Below are 19,840 nucleotides of genomic sequence, written 5' to 3' on the forward strand. Positions count from 1 at the left end.
GAGTTCAGACTTCAGGGAACGGCATTTAACCTGGATATCCCACTGTCTGGATGAATGTTTTGACCACGGTTGAGATCATCTGCCCCCTCCTCTTCTGTTTGATTCCTGCCTCCATCACCAAAACTACCTTGCAAATTCAGGATGAGCTTTCTACCAACTAAACCTGGTAAATAAACCGTCTAGCTACAAACTATCCCGATTCTAGTTGGTCCTCTTTTCTTCTTCAGGATGGAAAACAGCGAACCGTATCATTAACCGTATCATTTCAGAGCACTGACACCAGCTGATAAAATAATCCTGACATTTACTTGCTGCAGATTAAAGAAAGCCCCAGCAATTACTGAAAAACCTGCAGGTTTCGGTTCTGCCAATGACCACCTTTATTGCCTGTCACTATAGTACACTAATGTTTAACATCAGCTATCAAATTTCCCATCCCCAATAATTACCAAAAAAGCATTGATTCAAAGGTGGCATCGTGAACAGCCAATGAAAGAAATGTACTGTATCTCCTGGTGCTGACGTGACAGGACACAGCCTCTCGTAGCAGGAAGAATTTCTTTGGCCTTGTTTGAGTTCCCGGCGTTGGCTGAGGCTGTTGACATAGGGGCCAAAATTTGATGCAGTGAGGAGGATACTAGGCCATTTGGCACAGGAGACACCAAACAAAACATGATGTCGTTCTCAGAGTAACAATTTTTGGCCAGTAAGAACTACAGCTTGGCTTGGAACAGGGAAAATACCAGTAGAAAGCCAACCAAAAATTAGTCTGTTCATACACTGCTTATTTTTAGCTTTCTAGCCAATCTAGCACTTGAATTTCCTGAGTTTACTTTCACCTGGCACCTGAAAGGGCTTTATGAGCACTGATAAAAACTAACATTCAGTTACTGTCCCTCAAGCTGAAGAGATGGAACTGGGAACAGTTAGTGAAATTGTCCTCTGCAGGGGAGCTGGTCTAGTCAAACTCAAGAGCAGAAACAAGAGAGCAGTTTCTCATGACGACCCAACCCCTAATTGTATAGATCATCATTTCAACTCAGCTGCAAGGAAGCGTGTCCACGTGAAATGCTATTTGCATAAATGACACTTCGCCAGGCCAAGTCCTGCACCCATTGCATTACACAACGGAGCTCAGCACCAACCTCAGTGAGCCATAAGTGTGGTTCTCAATTGTGTGGGAGTAAGACCAAACCCACAGTCAAAAACCGGGCACAGTGACCAGAAGAGCTGCCCAGCTTAAGTCGTCGGTCTGCAGATAATTCTCCTCCCTCATTCACAGACTGCCCACTCCTGAACACAAGACAAAAAACGTTGTCAGGAAGCTCCAGCAAGATTTTATTCAATGCTATACAATAGGGAGAAATTAAGATTAAAGAAGAATCGTATACATTGCTGATTTTTCAAGTTGCTAAAACAAACCCATAGTGACAAGAACAACTGAGGCTGATGACACAACAAGAAGCATGGTGACCATCTCTCTAGTGTCCATACCTGCAAATATATAATATGTTAATGTTTTTTTTTTTTTAAAATATGTTTCATACTAGTGCTGATTTGGGCAATTTATTCTCATTCTACCACTATGTAATTAGCATGTAAACCAGATGAAGGTGAAATGCTATGTTATGGAACCCTTAGGAAGTTCTCCACATTTCACCTCCCCCAAAGTCTAGCCAGACACTAGCTGGAAGAGAGCCTGAGCAATCCACAATATCGTATGCAAGAGATCCTCAGTATCATCAGCATCTTTTGCCCTGAATCCCACTTCAAATATATCCTGCATGAAAACAAGGCCAAACCTTGTCATAGTCCCAGACGTATTACTGAGCACGCATACAAAGATATTCATTCATGTCTCCATTTCTCATCGTGCTGCCCATGCAATATTAAGTCACAAGCCAGGCAACGTGGGCTCAGTTTTCATTAAGTGTTCACTAAAACATCTTAATATCAAAACTATGGTACTCAAGTTGTAATGTCAAATGACGATTAGCACAACTGATCGTGAACCAGATCCCAAAGACAACCCTGAACAGTTATAAAATATTTGTTTTGCTTTGTCTTAATGTGGACTCTGGTTAGAATTTGTTTTTTTTAAAAGGGGTGGGGAGAGGGAAAATCCACAGTTAAGAAAAGGTTAATGAATAAATGATACTTGCAAATGAAGCAAGTGACAGGCAAACTTCCTAAGTACTCTCAAAATACAATTACCCCTCAAAAAACCATCCATGGATGCCCTATTATAATTCTAACAACAGAACTTTGAAAAACACAAAACAAAACAATGAATACAGAAATTATGAATAAATGAGCCAAGGCTGTAGCAATGGCTACAGGGACATTTGATTTCCAGATGCTGGGAAATCAGCTGTATTAATCTCTGAGCCTATTAGAGTTATAAAACAAATCACCAAGATACAGAGGGACCCTGTAAGACGTCTGGCACCTCAGCAGAAATGCTTTGGAACACAAGCAGCTAAATTCAGGTCATTTTCTAAACCCAAATTGCTCATGCAGCAGTATAGTATTCACCTGAGGCTCCGCTTTCAGTGAATTCCATTTCTCTTCTGCTCTCTATTCTTTAGAGAAAAAGTCAATAGGAATCACTACTTTTTAACAACTCCCACTTACCCACAGCTGTTTGGGCCTCCTTCAGGGCTCATTTAGCACCGGGTGACTAAGGGAAGGTTGCTGTACAGCAAGGCGGAGAAAAAACCTTTCCTAACAGCAACTCTGCCCTCAGACCCACAAATGAGAGAGATTACCCACATATCTGACATTGATCATTTCTATGAACAGAAAGACAATTGGATTTTTCATCTGGAAATCTGTGCAGGATACCTACTTTTGGAACTCCCATTCCCTGTTGTCCAGCGGACATACTTGGCGAGTTTTGAGCCAGCGAGAGATGCAGTGGAAGTGGAAAGCGTGCTGGAAGAGAAAGTTCAGATCACATCGTTTCAGAACACATGACTGTATCTCAATGTTAAAACTACCACTGAAAGCATCACAGTAAGCAGAGAGTAGCAAGTGTTTGCTGACAAAGGTGGGGAGGACTCATCAGCCAGCTCACTGGTAAACACCAAGGAACTGATCCACATTTTCATAGAGGAAGGGAACGTTAGTGAAATGGCAGCAGGGAGCCTGTTCCACCGTGCACGTAGTGGCAACCGACAGACTTCTGATGAAGGAGAGAACGTAGAGTTTAGTTGCTGCTAAAATTGGCAGAGCAGATGCTGATAAGCAGCATAATCAGAAAGACAAGAAAGAGAATTTCACAGTGAGTAGCAGGGATGATATGTACGTATACATGCTGAAGCTTTTTGCCAGTCTTCTGGACAAACCAAAGCCTGACTAAGAAGAAACTTGCAAAATTAGAAAGAAAAAAAAATAAATCTGTATTACATGTTTAAGAAGGACACCCTTTTCCATACCCCCTGCAGCTACTTAAAAACAAGGCTCCACTTGTGGTAACTCTTGCACACAAAACCACAATTTTGACACTAGAACATTCTGACATGGTTAAAAAAGTTGCTCTTGTCCTCTACAAACAGAATTACATCATTTATAATCCCCTTCCACCATTATCACACTGTAACTTGATCCTGCAGCGTAGTGAGGATGAGACTGAGGAACAGGTAGTTATTCCATTATGGAAAATTTTATCGTCCACCTCAGGCCCAGGCTAGCTAAGAGTTATGCAAGTTTGAGTTCACATGCTAGTGGGACCATGTACGAATGGCAACAAATTGAAGAGCTGGAGAGTATACACTAGAACTAGAACTGATTTGATCTTCCTCCAACAGGAAGTAAATCACCTAGTTACCGCATATTGACTCCTTGAATCAGCCTGCACAAAGACAAATCAAGCATGCTGACATCCAAGTAATCCTATTACCAGGGAAAAAAAGGCATAGCTCCTAGGCAGAACCTTGACCAGGAAAATCATGCTCAGAATTAAAGATCTATTATTCGTACAAAAAAAATTAAAAAGGGGTAAAGGCCTATCTTCCTTCATTCTCTTCTGTGTCTTCCATATTACACCTCTCCAACTTTCTTTCTTTCTTTTTTTTTTTCCTTCTCTCTCTTTTCTACAATCTACTAAACATAAGGTGTTCAAAGTTCTTTTTTCTGGTGGATTATCTGAAACATTTTATAGAACTCATTTTGTCCTGAGTCATGAAAAAAGGTGATAGTGTCACCACACATGAGCTCCACAATGAAACGGTCTTCCTTACATTGCAGACGCCCCACGCGACCGTGCACTCTTCAGAGGTAGCTGATGCTTGGTTTGCTTGACATTCTATGCCTGTGAAAACAAAGATTAAACACATATAGGCAGGAGCAGAAGATGTACATTCAACATCAACTGGCAGATTTCTTCATAATAGCAAGTGGGGGGAAAAAAACCCCAGCTCTTTGTTTTGTTGCATTTATTACATCAGAAAGTGTCAAGAGCTGTGGTTTATTGTGTACTGTTTTCCCAAAAGTATCAGATCAAAATACACTTCATCCTAATTTCCTCCTTCCTCTACTTTTTTAGTATTCTAAAGTTCCAGAGGGCAAGAGTACACAGCTCATCTACTGGTAACACATCTCTGCTTTCCCAATTTTAAAGATAAATATTTATTTTTAATTTTTTCTCTTGTGTTTTAAGAGATTTCTTTTGATGATCAGTTAAAGGTACGTTTACTTAAACTCCTTACCCAAGTTTCTCTAAATATAAATTCACTGTCTTGGCAGACATTATGTACTATCAGTTATATTTACAAATTAATTTGCTCATGTAATGCTGGAGTTTGCCTGTCTTTTTTCTATAGTCTTGTGACAGGTAAGTAGACCCCAAAAATACAGAATAGGAAATACAGTTTAAAAATGTATGTTTTGAACTTTTTACACCTTGGAGCTGAGTACCCAGGATGATCCCCAAAAGGATAAAGACTATTTATGTGTTTGGGTTATGCTTGGGGTTTTTTGTGTCAGATGGCATGGATGAAGGAGACAAGAGAGAGTGAGGAAAGAAGGAAGAACAGCACTGAGAAGATAAATCCAGCAACCTGGTTCTCCATTCTAGAGCCTGAACAATTCACTTCTGCTCCAGCTCAGGAAGAAACTTCCAGAGAAAAAAAAGGTATTTCTAACTCCTCCACAGTCAGCAGCACAAACCTATGAGACCAACATTTTACTTCCTGCTAAACGATGCTTTCTTTAAAAGTCAAGCCCAAATGGTTTAAAAAGACATGCTGATAGATGATCAGCCTAGAACTCGATACATGGGCTTGTTGCTTGCTTGTTTTGCAGATCTTTTTTTCCTGGCAAAGAAAATGTCTGAATGAGCTCCAGTTCTCTGTTCACTGTTTGTGTGCCCAAATAAGCTCAAGGGGAAAAGGAATTTGCTTCACCAATTAAAGATTCAAAAACTTTCAAACCCGACAGGTTTGGCTGAAAAATATGATCTTTATTTGCTCTGTCCTATTCATCCCTTTCTCCATTTTTCACTCTCTTTCAGGTGTGGAGGTGAACAAAATAAGAGAAAGGCCCATCTTTCCTGAGATGTGAGAGAGATCAGTTAACCTTGGTCACGAGAAACTACTCAAAACAAGACTGAGGTCTAAAGAAACTCAGTAGCAACAACTATTCTGCAAGATTTGAATGGACCCATATTTATTATATGGTTTACATCACGATATGATATACCACAGCAGGAAGTCCAAAGCTCAATCCTGGCCCTGCCTGTAGAAGAGAACAAAACCGAGCGCACCTGAAATGTCTGATGTCTTAATTCCTTAGCCCTCAATACATACAGCAATAAAACTAAATCTGACTCAGAAAATGGAAGATGCTCAAGAACCTTGAAGAGCTTCAATCACTTTGGACATTTGTTTAAAATTTGACACCCAAGATTGCTGCAACAATTTTACTGTTACTGCAGTATAGACTCATGGCCTTGCTGAATATCATGGGGCATATTATATTAAGTTTTAAATACTTGGCATGAGTCTATACAGTAACAGAAAATGATGAGAAGACGAGTAGTAGCAAAAGGAGAGGAAATTCATTTGAAGGAAGAAAAGTCAACTGATAAGCAAACTTTAACTCAGGAAGTCTCTGCTGAAAGCAAGGAAAATATTCCAGCAAACAATATACTTACCTTGTTTCTTCTCCTCTTTCCCTGCTGGAAACAGGATATTGGGCATATTAGATCTGAAGTCCATCTAGCCCATTTTTATGTCATTTTGTCTTTTTTTTTTTTTCTCCTCTCTAAGGGGCCCTAACCTGTGAGCTGTATGCTTTGGAACACAATACATTTTTTTTTTTTCCCCTAGGCTTTAAAGGACTCTGCATTTTGACTGGGAGTGAGAGGGAAGAAAGGTGATTTAGGTAAGGAAGAAGAGCAGCACTGAAATTCATTTTAGCGTTACTCAAACATTTGCTGACAAGCAAATACAGTCTAAAACATGACAGACCCAAAAGCTTAAGAGGACAGGTGAACTTTGCAGAAATAGCTGAGGAGGAGTTCTCTGGTGGTGATGTAAGGCCCTTCCAACGAGACACCCAGATTTAACTCCCTCATCAAACAGGCTGGAGACTACTGCTGGCACTACTACCTTTGGCTGCCAAAAAAGGGCCTCCAAAAGCTGAAGCACTTTTTGCTCTCCTGTTTGCCTTATTTCAGAAAAGGGCAATATATCAACAAAGAAATAAAACAAATGAACAATCTCTGTCAGGGGATGAAAGCTGATGATTCTGGCTTTTGGAAGAAAGAGAAGCTATTTACCGTCTGCTGACCCAAAAGAAGCCGTAAGAGTCAGACACTAACAGGTACTGGAGGAATACTGGATGACTCTTCTGTTGCCTTGCTTTTGACAGAGTATCTGGAGGTGAGGGCAGAAAGATACAGCTAAAACCTGAAATACCTGTAAATAATTGTGAAAGATGCAATGGAAGCATTTCAACTCAGGGAGTTACAGAAATGCTATTATATAATGGCAACTTCTGAATCTTGGCATCTGTTAAGAACCATCCCTCCTCTTGTACATTTTCTATTGCAGAAATCTTCTGTATATTTACCTAACAAGAAAAGGAGCCTAAGATTTAAGTAGCCATAATGGCAGGTAACAGAAGTAAAGTACATGTCTTTTGTTTGCAGCTACCGTAACAGCCCACTGCACTGGTAAATTTCATAAGAGCTCTTCAAAGCAGCTTCTGCTTGAACAAGGGTAACCACTGTATGGCTCCCCTTTCCCTTTACATGTTGCCTTCTAAAATTATGTCATGAAGGGATCGACTTATTGGGAAGAAGGGAAATAAATACACCTAGCTTGGCTAACATAGAACATCATGTACTCACTCAGAAAACAGAGACAGAAAGAACAAATAACCAGGCTAACAAACTTGAAGTACACTTGTTACTTGTCCTCTGAGGAGCAGCTGAGGACTTTGGGCTTGTCTAGTTTGGAGAGAAGGAGGCTGAGGGGAGACCTCATGGCTTTGAGGAGGGGTCGTGGAGAGGGAGGTGCTGAGCTCTTCTCCCCGGGATCCAGTGATGGGACACAGGGGAATGGATCAAAGCTGCGCCAGGGGAGGCTTAGGCTGGACACGAGGAAGCATTTCTTTACCAAGAGAGTGGTCCAACACTGGAACAGGCTTCCTAGAGAGGGGGTCGATGCCCCAAGCCTGTCAGTGTTTAAGAGGCATTTGGACAATGCCCTTAACAACATGCTTTAGCTTTTGGTCAGCCATGAAGTGGTCTGGCAGCTGGTCTAGATGATCATTGTAGGTCCCTTCCAACTGAAATAGTCTACTCTAGTCCAGTCTGGTCTAGTCTAGTCCCCCAAAATGCACAATTCAATTTAGTTTTTCAAACTTCAGAGTTTTCCCCTTGCAATTCTCTCCAGTTTCTTAGGAATCATCTGCAGATTTTACTAAATACTCACCCTAAGTTGCCCCCCATCATATCCCCATGATTCTTTCTACTTAAAACCCCCTTGTATGACACTCACTATTTCCTGTTAGTATCATGCTCTCAAAATATATGTACACAGCTATCATCTCCCGCTCCTGCTTATGACTTGGCAAACTATATATATATACTTAGTTGTGTTCTTTTATTCTTCTCATAAATCCAAAATCATTCAACCTGTTAAGCATCCTGAGATTCTTCTCTGGATTCTATGCAATCCATCTATCTTTCTGAAGCTCGAATATCAAAAGTGGTGCTTTGCATCTTACTATCAAAGAAAGGGGACAGTATTTTGGTGGTACATTTTACACATAGTTCAAAACTAAACCGGTTACCTTACTACAATATTATATTCCACATTTTAGACCAAAAGTAATCCACTATACTAAACATAGGGTTTAGTTAACAGTCCCCAACTTACCATGCTGCAATGACAGCACCAGAGAGCAAGCCTTTGAAGAAATCAAGAACACTGCCCAAATAAAATCTAAATAGGACCTGGGTCTTATCAGAGAAGAATGAAACCAAAACACTGAAAATCTACTCATTCCTTCTGTACACCAAATACAAACCAAATTGAGGGCAAGGGGAATCCTTTGACTATGTTATTCCCGAGTCATAATGTACATGCATGAAGAGAACTGCAACTTAACACTGATGCCTCCCTTAGCATGGCTGGTGTTACTTATCACTCTTCTAATGTTTTCCTTTCAAGGTTTCTCTTCATCACTAGGAGAGGGAGACATCTGTATCCTGCGTTTTATCAAATTGAATCTTGTGTTGTTCTTCCCTGCACATTCTATTAATTTTTCCTCAATTTCCCATCACTTCACATCTTGTGTTTGAAAATCTAATTAAAGTGTTGTTTAACAATGTTAATGATCTGTAACAAGGAAATAAGTAAATCCAGAGCCAACACTGATCTCGGAACACCAATTTAGATACCCCTTCTACTCTGTATACTGTCAATTTTGGCCTGTCATTTGCAGTCCAGGCTTTTCATAATATTGCTCATACCCAAACTAATAATGTGTTATGCTTGAGCAGCTAAAAAAAAAAAGTTAACTATGCCCTTTTTCTTCACTGTTTTTCCTAATCTACCTATACACCCTCAACACCACCCCCATTTTGGTAGGATTTTTTTTTTTTTTTTTTTTTTTTTTTTTTTTTAAGAACTGACATAGGAAATTCACTACTGGAAAATAACACATTCACTCTCCTTCCAGCTCCTCCACACCTCTCCTTCATCCTCATATGTCCTTTTTGCTATTTATAAAAAATAGCAAATATATGAGACTCTATTTGGCCTCTCATGGGAGGCACTATTAATTTTGAGGCAGATTCATAGAATGAAACACACCAGCACCCACTATCTGACAACATATCCCACTTATCATGAATAATTATCTTGAATTACAGGATTTTATATATTTATTCTATACATTTGTAAATTCTATAAATGTAACTTATGTTCCAACAAATCTTTAAAATTCCATTTGCCTGTCAGCGACATGCTTTCCTCTCTAATATATCATAAACCTGAGAGACTAAGTACTAGTCCAGTGTCCACCTCAACTACTTTTCACGATGGTACAGGTTAGAGGCACTTAAAAAGGAAATCTTTGCATCAAAGGACCTCGGCATATTTCATAACCCCTATTCTCACTTGCTTCTTTTTAGTGTTATCATTCCCTTTCTAATAACCAAGAATAAACTGAAGCATGGATAGGCTGGCTCAAAATACAAACATATCTGTCCCAAAGCAAAGAATTGAACTTGCTTAACCCTTTTTCAGCCCTGTGTGTTACGGTCTGTTTTCTCTTTATTAAAACAAAGAAACAAACAAACAAAAAACTTCTGAAAGTAGTTTTGTAATTATTATTTAAATATGATGTAAAATCAGGTGCATCTCTCACTAGCTGTTACTCTAAACTTGAAGTCTCATTTTTCTGAAACATTTTATTGTCACATAGGCTTACTGACAGTAAGTGGCCATTACCAGTAGTTCCAAGGGCTACTGCATTAAAAAGAAGTGCAACAAAACTATCACAATGACAGGCCATTCCCAGGCACTGCAGTTGTACCTGATCTTCTTTTGGGGGGTTCCACAATCCTCACATTTTAGTAATATAGGCAAATTTCTATCTGGGGTATATTAAAAGGTCTTCTGTCCTTCATGCCTGAAACAAGATGGACAGTTATGGAGCCAACAGTATCTTGTCAGTTTTGAGGGGAAGAAACCATGGGTTTGTACTCATTACCAATCCTTTAAGGGACTAAAACCAGTGACTTCATGTATGCACACCTATTTCACAACAGAAGCTTGTATACTTAATTCCACTATCACTTTATTGTCCTACATAGCAAGCATGTTTGTTAATTGAACGATCAAGATTATACTGCAAAAATCAAACCAATACTAGCAATACATTGTTTTTGATTTAGGCATTTGATTATTCTCCTTTATAAATGAAAAATTAATTCTCTAGGTGGCTACAAAATCCCCCATACTATAACATTAACTAACTTACGCAAGGTAGTTTTGTAGAATGAGGAGTCAAATGAAATCACTGGTCCAAGCCCTTCCTGGCCAGACACAGAAAACGTTACAAGATTTCATCCTACCGAGTGTCATCAAAAAGTTGGTACCTACAGCAACATCCCCAACTCTAAAGTCCAATACTTCTCTTTGTGAGCAATACCTGTCAACCCTGAATAATTTATGTTCCTCCTGGCCATTTACTATTACTCCTTTTCCTCTTTGTTGCATGCAAAATACACTCAGCATCATCATCTCATCTGTAGATGTGGTACCAAGTGATTCTACTCTTGCAAAAAGAAGGGTGAGGGAAGAGCAGTATGGCGACAGAGGTCACAAAAATAGATTATAGGACTTCAGCATTACATAAAATAGAGCTTAGTGTTTGCACTGTGAAGACTTAATTCCTAACTGAAAGCTTCATTTGCTGACTTATACCCTCAACAGGGGAAATTTCAGCTGTGCATCATGTACAAGTCAAAACTGTCAACTGTCTTCCCCACCATTTACTTACATAGATCCATAATATGGTTTCTGCAAATGGCACAGTTATCAACCACAATGTCCCATGCCCACAGAGCTACTGCGTTCCACTAGAGAGAGGGGGAAAAAAGAAAAAGAAAAACATAGTTTTGACTCAATTTACAGCACACAGAAATCCTTGTTATTCCTCAAGATCCCATGTATTTTTTAAATGGAAAAGCTGGGATATTAAAAAAAAATTAAAAAAATCTTAAAAGTCCAGAGTAATTCTTTATCATGAGTTCAGAAGCTTACTAGAAAGCAGTGGTACATTCCTCTCACATACCTCCCAGACCCAGTGCCTCCTTCCGACTTCAGAAACAAGATAACTCCAATAGTCCCCTTTTTTGTGAAACAAATGGAAACATCTGCATTCTATTCAAGATCCAGAGGCAAGGATGCAGCTCACCCCACATCCACAATTCTGATGGAAAGGACAGTGCCTTGCAGAAAGACCAATCCATATGTCATTTTGTTAAGAGGAATTTCCATTATTGGTAAGTTCTTCTAGTAATCACCCCCCAGAGCAGTTGGGGCCAAGAACTAAAATCATCTCTAATGCTACCCTTCCCTGACTCCTGAACAATTTCCTCCGCAAAAAGGTTACTAGGAAATGTCCTACCAGCAAGGCTGACTACAAAAATTTGAAAGTACTACCAAATTAGCCTTTCAAATACTTTGTTTATAAAAAAAAAAAAGAGAAAAAAAAAAGGAATACTTTGTCCCATGCTACTTCAGGGGAAAGGTTGGCTACAAATTTCCATGGCAATTTTAGAAAACTGATTCAGAATGAGGACCTTAAGACAAGCTATGGAGAAAAGCATAGCGCCTTTTTATTCTTCCCCACAAAAAACATAATCAAGTCTTTTGTAAATTCATGAAATAGATGGGGTTGCCTTCAATCTTCAAAGCAATCCCACAGCATATTGGAAGCCAGGATAATCTTCATTTACTATATTTTCAGTATATGATTGTTTTGACTGTACCACAGTAAACCTTCTCTACCTAATTCCATTTACATCTCGATGTTTTTTTTGCTTCCCCTCAGTTGGAGATTCTGAAGGAGGAATGCAGGCTGCAAAGTATTGATAAGCAGTATCAATTTCGAGAAGCACTTCCATTTTTTGTTACTACTGGTATAAAAATTCATCACAATATTACTAGATCTTTTAGGAAATGTGTCAGTAGAGATCTCATTTTTTCTCCCCATCTTCCAACATCAAGTCTAGCCAGCCTTTTGGCCGAGGTACTCCCCTCTCAAGGACTTCATCCACACTTCGAGGCTGCTAGGATGAAAGTTCCCATCACCCTTATCTCTCCCAGACTCTCTGGTACTTAATCTCTTGTCCCATCATAATCCGCTCTTATGACCCACAGACCTATACGGAACCACATGTGCAACAAATGCACCTTGATACCTTGTTGGGGAGGAGCAATGCCACTGACACATAAAAGGTGCCGCTTCCTGCTCCTCTCACGTGCTATTATACCTGTCCCTATTTCCAAAGAACAAACAATCACATCATCCAAACACCTCCTTCTCCATAGACCTGCAGCCCTGTACAGAGCTAGGGGTTTCCATCATCACTGATGACAGCTGCATTTCAAACTACATCTACAAGCAGGAATCACTGGAAATGTTTGCTGATAACCAGTCCAGGGGTCATTTTTTCCTCAAGTTCTACCTTAGTACAAGCCCACACAGTCTCCCTGCTGCCTCTGCACCCTCCTGAAACAGGCTCGGAGTATCACCACGAACAAGCTGATGCATAAACCGGTGGCACTGGACAGAAGAGGGATATTATGGCTGTTTTGGGGAAACAGACAAAGCCAGGGTGACAGCAGAGCATTTGCTGACTACGCACACGTTGTTATGGCTCGATTTAAAGAGAAAGAAGACAAAAAAAATCAGCCACAAATTTGTGCAAAGCGCCTTACGCGGTATATGGGCCAGAGCGGCCGGGGCTGAGGAGGAGGAGGAGGAAGCAGCACTCCACCCCTGCTCCCCGGCCCGAGCTGCCCAGAGGCTCCGGGCAGCGCGGCCCGGGCCGGGAGCAGCCGCGGCCGGTCAGCGCCCGAGGGGAGCGGGCGGCGGAGCCCCTGACAGGGGCAGCCCCCCCCCCCCTCACCTCACACATCCCTCCTCCCGCCTGCGCGGCCCATGCCAGCCGCGCCCTCTGATTGGTCAGCCTCCGCTCCACGTGCGGCGTCCCGCCTCAGCCATTGGCCAGGACGCACGCCAAGACACCCCCCCCTCCCCCAACCACGCAGGCACCGCCCCACCCCTCCCGCCGCGCCGGTGCGGAACCAGGCGCCCGGCTACCGTGAAGGGAGCGGGAAGTCGCCCGCTTTCCCCCGTCCCTCCCCGCCGCCAGGCCAGCCCCGGCCTCCCCCTCCCTCTGTGGCCAGCCGGAGGAGCGCGCCGGCGGGCCTCACTTTCTTCACTTCGAAGCGCTTCTTGCCGGCTCCGCTGTTGGTGCCGCTAGGGGTGTCCACATCCATCGCGGCCGCCATTTTGAATGCGTGAATCGCCCGTCTCGCTCCGCGCGCATGCGCGGGGTGGGGGTGGGGGGGGAGCGCGGAGCCCTCCGGGTCCCGCCCCCTCGCTCGCCCCGCCCCTCCGCCAACAGGTGCGGGGAGGGCAAAGAGCGCCACGGCGGGGGGGGCGGGGAGGAGGCCGGGAGCGCGGTCACGTGGGGCGGGCTCTTAAAGGCGCCGGTCAGGGCGGGGCCGCGCGCCGTTACCTCATCCCCCCCCCCCCCCCCGCGGGGTTGCACAACCCGGGGGGTGGGGGGGCGCATTTAAAGAGGTACGCACCCCCAACCGCTGGGGCGGGCGGGGTCCTGCCGCTCGTCAGGCGAAGCCGGGGGTGCTGCGGGGGGGTCCCGAGATCGACCCCGGCCCCGGGCCGCCTTCCCTCCCTCCCTCAGCCCGGCCGCTCTCTCGCCTCCCCCTGGCCGGGGAGCAGGTGCGCCGGGCCGGGCCGCTTTGTCCCGGCTGTAGCCGCCGGCGCGGGGAAGCGGGCAGCGGGCAGCCTCGCCTCAGCGGCCTCCTCACGGGCCGAGCGAGGCGGGAGGAAAGCGGGGAGAGGCGCTTGGAGGGTCGCAGCACAAGGCCCGAGCCCGCAGGCTGGTCCGGTCCTTGTCCATGGCTTCCCTGAAATCCCTTGGGAGTTGTCTCGCCCCGCTGTGAAAGGCTTCAGCCCTCCGTAAAGTTTTTGCTCGTTTTCTCGCCATCCTGATTGATCCCTGGCGAGCGCGGAATGAGGTGGGGTCGTTGGCGTTACTACTGTAGCCCTTTTGTTCGCTAGCAGTCTGGTCTTGTTTTTGAAACGGAATATCAGAATCGCTAGAGAAAATTCGCATCGTCCAGACTACTCTTCTAGCCAGCAAGTGAGGCTAACAACATGACGATCAGCGTGGGTTTTAGTTGTGCTAGAGCTGCCCAAGCCCTGCCGGTTGTGTTGCAAAGATGGAGACAACAGGCATGGGAGCTCCTACTGGGAACTTCCTCCCTCCACCAGTACAGCTTAAAGTACTTTTCGGAGGCGGTCAGTAGTAGTGTTCCCCAAGATGTGGAAACAGGGGAAGGTACTCCCCAGCAGGTCTTGAAATGTCACCTAGCTTTGCAGGTCCTCATAGATGTGCACCCTCTCTGCAAAGTCAACCCTTTTAAATCCGTTTGTAGACCGTGTTGCTGCATGGATGCAGGAAGGAGGAGGTAGTAGAAGCATAGAAAGGGCATTCTTTTATATGCATACAGGCAAGCAATATCTATGCTGGACCTGTCATAAGCATTTGGGCCAAACAGCACTGTTCCAGTCTGGCTCCATCATGCCCATCTTGCTGTATGCATACGGCTTTTACCTGACATCCAGTGCCCGTTGGGCTGGGACGTCTAGAAGTCTCCAAATAAACTTTAAACTAAAGTAGGGGCCTGCGGTAAAAACAAGATGATGCTGTCATTGGATGTTTTGGAATCATTTTCAATGGGATTCATATTTGAAAGACATGCAACGGTTGTGCCCTGAGTTAAGCACATACCTAAACATTTGCAGGGTCAGGCTGAGCCTGAAAGTTATACACACACAGTAAAGGTAAGTTTGAAGAAGAAAAATGCACTCTCTCATTTGTACACCCCTTAACACCTCCAGTTATCTCCACGGAAAGCTTCCATTTCACTTAACAGCCCCTTTCCCCAGATGCTGCTCAGTTATGGTGCTTCTCTTATTGCCAACAGTGAAATGAAGCTGCACAGATTCAGGTTTTCTTCCTGTTGCTTCTTATTCAAGGCTGTAGTCTGCAGGCTATTGCAAAGGGCTATTTTGAAAATGGGAGGTGGGTGCTTGAGAAAATTGATTTTTCACCTTCAAGAAAATAGCTCTTTTCAAAGCAGAATCTGCAAGATTTTCTTTTTAATAGAAACATTAATTTTAACCCTAAATCTGTATGGTAATGTCCCCAGTAGGACATTACTCAGTAGGCATCCAGGACATTGAACAAACATGAACACTAGGGCATATGCATACCAGAGAAATGTTAACATTCATTTTCACTTTAAATGACTACTGCAATATAAAATTATAGTCTTCCCACCTCAGCTGATGTCACCATGGGGAGATGGTTGCCAATGGGTAAAAGCCATGCAGCCAGCAATCATATGGTCTGGATTTATCTTGCTGTACCTGGCAGCAAACGGAATACAGCAATGCAGATCTTGAGTTAAGTCTTGCTAAAAAGGTGTGGTGTTTTCAGAAAAAAGATGACAAACGTGGTGCAGAATAGAACATACGTCTGCATGCTTATTTAATTAATATTTACCGATTCATGTAAGCAGATGCATAATACCAACAGTGGGAAGGAAGTGCATTAAGAGATCTCCAGCATGCTTCGCAAAGTGAAATTAGTGATGGTGTTCCCTAATACTCCTGCGCTTCATAAAAAGGTCTGAGCTACCCTCTTTACTGTACATGAAATAATCTGTTTTCTGGTGATTTTAGTGCCATCTCTGATTTCTTTCCTCCTTGGAAAAGTGCAGCCCCTCAGTCCTGTTTTCCCGCTCTTAAGGCTATATGTTATAGAGAGGTGTCAGCAGCTGCTGCAGAAAGAAAGGCTGCAGCTTTGAAAAGCATCAGCCTCAGAAGAAATGTAACACTGTGGTCCAAATTGCCAGGGATGCTTTGAAGAATGGATCATTTTTCAAATCACCAGGACACGCAGGGGAAAGAGAGGAGACTGCCAAGCTGAAAAGGCAGGGAGGGAGACAGACTAGGTGACACATGACAACTGCTCTGAATACGGTTAGTCCCAATTAAAATGAGACAAACTCCCTCTCCTAGTTGTCAAAAGCTGTTCCAAAAGGCAAGGCAACAACAACCTGGTGACTCTAGTGCAATTACCTTCCAAAACCAGTCATCTTGGTCATTGCCCTTCTCCTTTACGTTCATTCTGTCGGCAATTTTTTTTTTTTTTTCTGCAGCCACCAACATTCTCCTATGTGGGATTTATACCCTCCGGCCCAATACATGCCCCCTTTGAACGTGTGTGCCTGACTGGGCTGCCGTGTTGGTGCTGCTGGAGGGGCAGCTGCTTGCAGCCCCGGCTCTCACGGCTGCACCCACACGGGGAGCAGGCGGAAGGTCTGGTAGTGGTGGTACTGACAAAACTCGTCCCTCCAAGGCACCAGAACGGAGGGATCCCCACGGCAGCAGGAGGATCCCCCAGAACTAACTGAATCAGAAGGAAAATGCGCGCAGGGAAGGTTGCTTTGCTTTCCAGTCCTTGCTGCCCAAGCCTTTTGCATTCCGTGTCCCAGCCCCGCAGACAAGATGAGGGATGTATCCTCTGTTATCACGACTCATCCTCAGTGTGCACACCGATGGCACGGGATCTCTCTGGGGGACTTGGGTCACTCTCAGGAATGAAACTGTTCTGAAAGTGAGGAAAGAACTGCAACAATTTCAAACGCTCTTCAGAGCAAACCCTTTCTTTTACTGTGCAGGCAGGAGAGTGGGGATGGGCCTTCCAAGACTGCCAGGAGCAAAAAGTGGGGAAAAAAGGGAGGTGGCCCCTTTCTTTCTAAGTGCTTACAAACCTCAAGTTTTTCTGTTGCCTTTCTGTGCTTCACCCTCTCAGTGCTGCCTGCTTAAGGTGCGGTTTCAGTGGTGCCTCAAGCAGGAATTACCTGGTGTGTGAGACTAGGTCCCATTCAGTGGTTGCAAACCAGGGAGTAAAAATCAAGTGCATCTTACTACTTTCTAAAGAAGTGTAGGGCTGGCTGGCTGCCCTCCCTTCAGCTGCTGATGCTACTAAAACCATTTGAATTGACGAAGTGGGGATTTCTAGCCCCCTTTGCTTTTGGATGCCCAAACCCACAGAGAGCATTCACACATTACTATCAATCAGGACAAAACTGAATCTACTGTCTTTCCGTGCTGCCAGAAAACTTCTCAAAGTTCACAAAGTAAGCGAACAACCTCCCACCAAGGCTCTGTAGCATGCCCAGCTGATTCAGTGTGCTTGGCATAGGGAAGCTGAATTCAAAGAACAGAGCCAGAGGGGTAGATTAAGCAATATATCCCATAGATTTTTGGACCAGACTGTGCTTGGTTTCTGCAGAAACCCAAACCCCCTGCCTCTGTGCCTGTCTTCCAGATGGTGGTCACATTATAACCCGTATAGTACCCCTGGCTTTGCAATCCAGTACTAAAATCTCAGGAGAGAAATGGAGCCTCCAGCCCCCAATAATCTAGCTAGAAAGAACAGATGAGATTCTGAGAGAGGACCAGGTTGTAGCATTTAATGGGATGGTGACAAATTGTTACTCTTCCTTTCTTGTGGCATTTTACCTAAAGCTGCTTGATAACTTGCAGATAAAATAACATATGGCCATCGTGGCAGCCTGCAGGTAAGTAGGTGCTTGCAAAAACCGTGATACTTAACGACTGTGCCCAATCTCCTGCAGACAGCCTTTCCCCACACATGAAAAAAAGCAGCTGAGGTGTAGGTCTAGGCTCAACAAATGACCCTGTCCCCACAGTGGGCATCTCAGCCCCACACCACACCTGGCAATCAGCTGCAGCTGACAGAGAAACGCAATCAGGATAGACGGACCCCAGTGCATTACGGTGAGGATGTTGGGCTGATTCCACTCCCCCTCCAGAAAGGGTTTGAAGCTATCCCTCCTACGCAGCAACACCCCCGTGCTCCCCATCCTAATCCTCACCCCCAACTAAGGAGCTCCACCTCAGAAGGAATCCAACACCAAACCCACCTCCTCCCCTCCGCAGTTCTGGGCGCCAAGCTGCAGATGCTTGCAGAAGCACATCTGGCTGTGCTTGTCACCTCCCGAGAGAAACCAGCGTCCTGGCTTCTTCTGCTCAGAGGAGAGGACACGTTCTGCAGCCAGGCTCCTAGCCTGCGTAGAGGTCCCCAGGAGAGCCAGGGCTCTCCGTGCTGCCCGTAGAGACAAGACGAGTCACCATACCTCTAGGTCAGCTGCAGCCCGGCCACCTCGTTTATTCACAAGGCTGAAGAAGAGGTGGGAGGGTGAGACTGCCTACAGCAACCGAGACCAAAAATGCACACACGGGAAAGAGCGAGGGCTTGGGAGAGAAAGAGTCCTGCTTTAACCTGAGCAGGGATCCTGAAGAGATGTCGGAGACAGAGGCTGAGATTGTAATTCAGAGAGAGGGCAAGTCTTTCAGAGGGTAACAGGAAAGTGGTAGCAGGGGAGTGACTGTTTTTAACCTGAGCATCCCAGAAGAACTGCATGAGGTGACAAGAAGCTATGGGGTAGTCCAGGAGCAGGAGACAGCCCCACTAACCACACCAGAGACATCATCTGAATACCAGGTCACAGTCTAGATCTCCTTCCTTGCTTAGACAAGAGTATTCAGAGTGCCTTTTATCCTTTTAAGGAGGATGCAAAAAAAGGGAGAATGTTATGATAGCCCGATACAAGTAGTTCTATTCATCTACTACTGCATGTAAGCAAAGTTGGAAGATCTGCCAGGGTAATTAACAGTAGCCAGGAAAAACCACAAGAGTAACCAAAGTAGTATTGCAAGCTTGCCTGCATATAAATCCATGAACTCCTACTGATTTGGGAAATCCATGAACTTTCAGTAACACGAGGAGACGCAGTTCCAGACTGCTGTGTGGGAGACACTAAGACACTGTTTACAGATATTCTTATCTATGACTTCTCCCTGACAGTCTTGAATGTGGGGAAAGAGTCACAGAGAGGGAATAAACACTAAATCAGAAAAAAACATTATCAACAAAGGGAGGTCTGGAAGCTACATCCACTGAGTCCAAGGTTTTGATGCTGTTTGAAAGGAGGTGAGAACCATCAAGCTACAGCTTTGCATTTGTTATCTCCCATTAATTCTTTGTCCTTTTTCCAAAAAATATAGTATCCCCAAATTCCTCCAAAGATCTCTTCTAACTGAATCAGGTTCCTAACTGCAGGCCCTGCTCAACAAGACACAATTTGTTAGCCTTTGCCATCCTTCTTTGTCACAATGGGAGAGATGCTGCTATCAGTAAAAGCATTTTGTTGAAGCCCGTGGTAGTCATAGCAAAGGCACCATTTGGCAATTGAAAACTGTAAAAATCCAAATCCAAGCTTTTTTTTTTGGGGGGGGGGGGGAGTTTGAGGGTGCAGTGGGGCAGATTTGAAGGTGGAGTTCACATGTGATTTCACGGCAAAAAAATAACTAATTTTATACCACTACTGCTTGGAAAGACACAAAGGAATGGGAAAAACAAGTTAGGTGGCCCACAGACGTGGCAATTACTGGTGCAAAAACT

The 19,840-nt window shown here is 44.0% G+C and overlaps 1 protein-coding gene across 1 annotated transcript; it reads right to left on the reverse strand.

The window, feature by feature from the left end:
* Positions 1 to 1,314: 1,314 nt before the first annotated feature.
* Positions 1,315 to 13,619, reverse strand: RBX1 (ring-box 1). Its single transcript, XM_075050995.1, has 5 exons — positions 13,464 to 13,619; positions 11,020 to 11,098; positions 4,242 to 4,312; positions 2,849 to 2,934; positions 1,315 to 1,494 (listed from the first exon to the last, which is right to left on the reverse strand). The coding sequence occupies exons 1-5, from the start codon at positions 13,539 to 13,541 to the stop codon at positions 1,482 to 1,484; spliced, it is 327 nt and encodes a 108-aa protein (XP_074907096.1). The 5' UTR covers positions 13,542 to 13,619; the 3' UTR covers positions 1,315 to 1,481.
* Positions 13,620 to 19,840: the final 6,221 nt, after the last annotated feature.

The sequence above is a fragment of the Buteo buteo genome, chromosome 19 (genome assembly GCF_964188355.1).
Source record: "Buteo buteo chromosome 19, bButBut1.hap1.1, whole genome shotgun sequence".
Taxonomy (NCBI): Eukaryota; Metazoa; Chordata; class Aves; order Accipitriformes; family Accipitridae; genus Buteo; species Buteo buteo.

Bases quoted from the DNA above. Each gene is read 5' to 3' on its own strand.
- RBX1 (XM_075050995.1), bottom strand. From the start codon at position 13,541: ATGGCGGCCGCGATGGATGTGGACACCCCTAGCGGCACCAACAGCGGA. The intron at 4,313-11,019 runs GTAAGTAAATGG...TTGTTTTCACAG, and splicing joins AAACCATATTATGGATCTAT to GCATAGAATGTCAAGCAAAC. The intron at 2,935-4,241 runs GTAAGGAAGACC...TTTCTCTTCCAG, and splicing joins TCGCGTGGGGCGTCTGCAAT to CACGCTTTCCACTTCCACTG.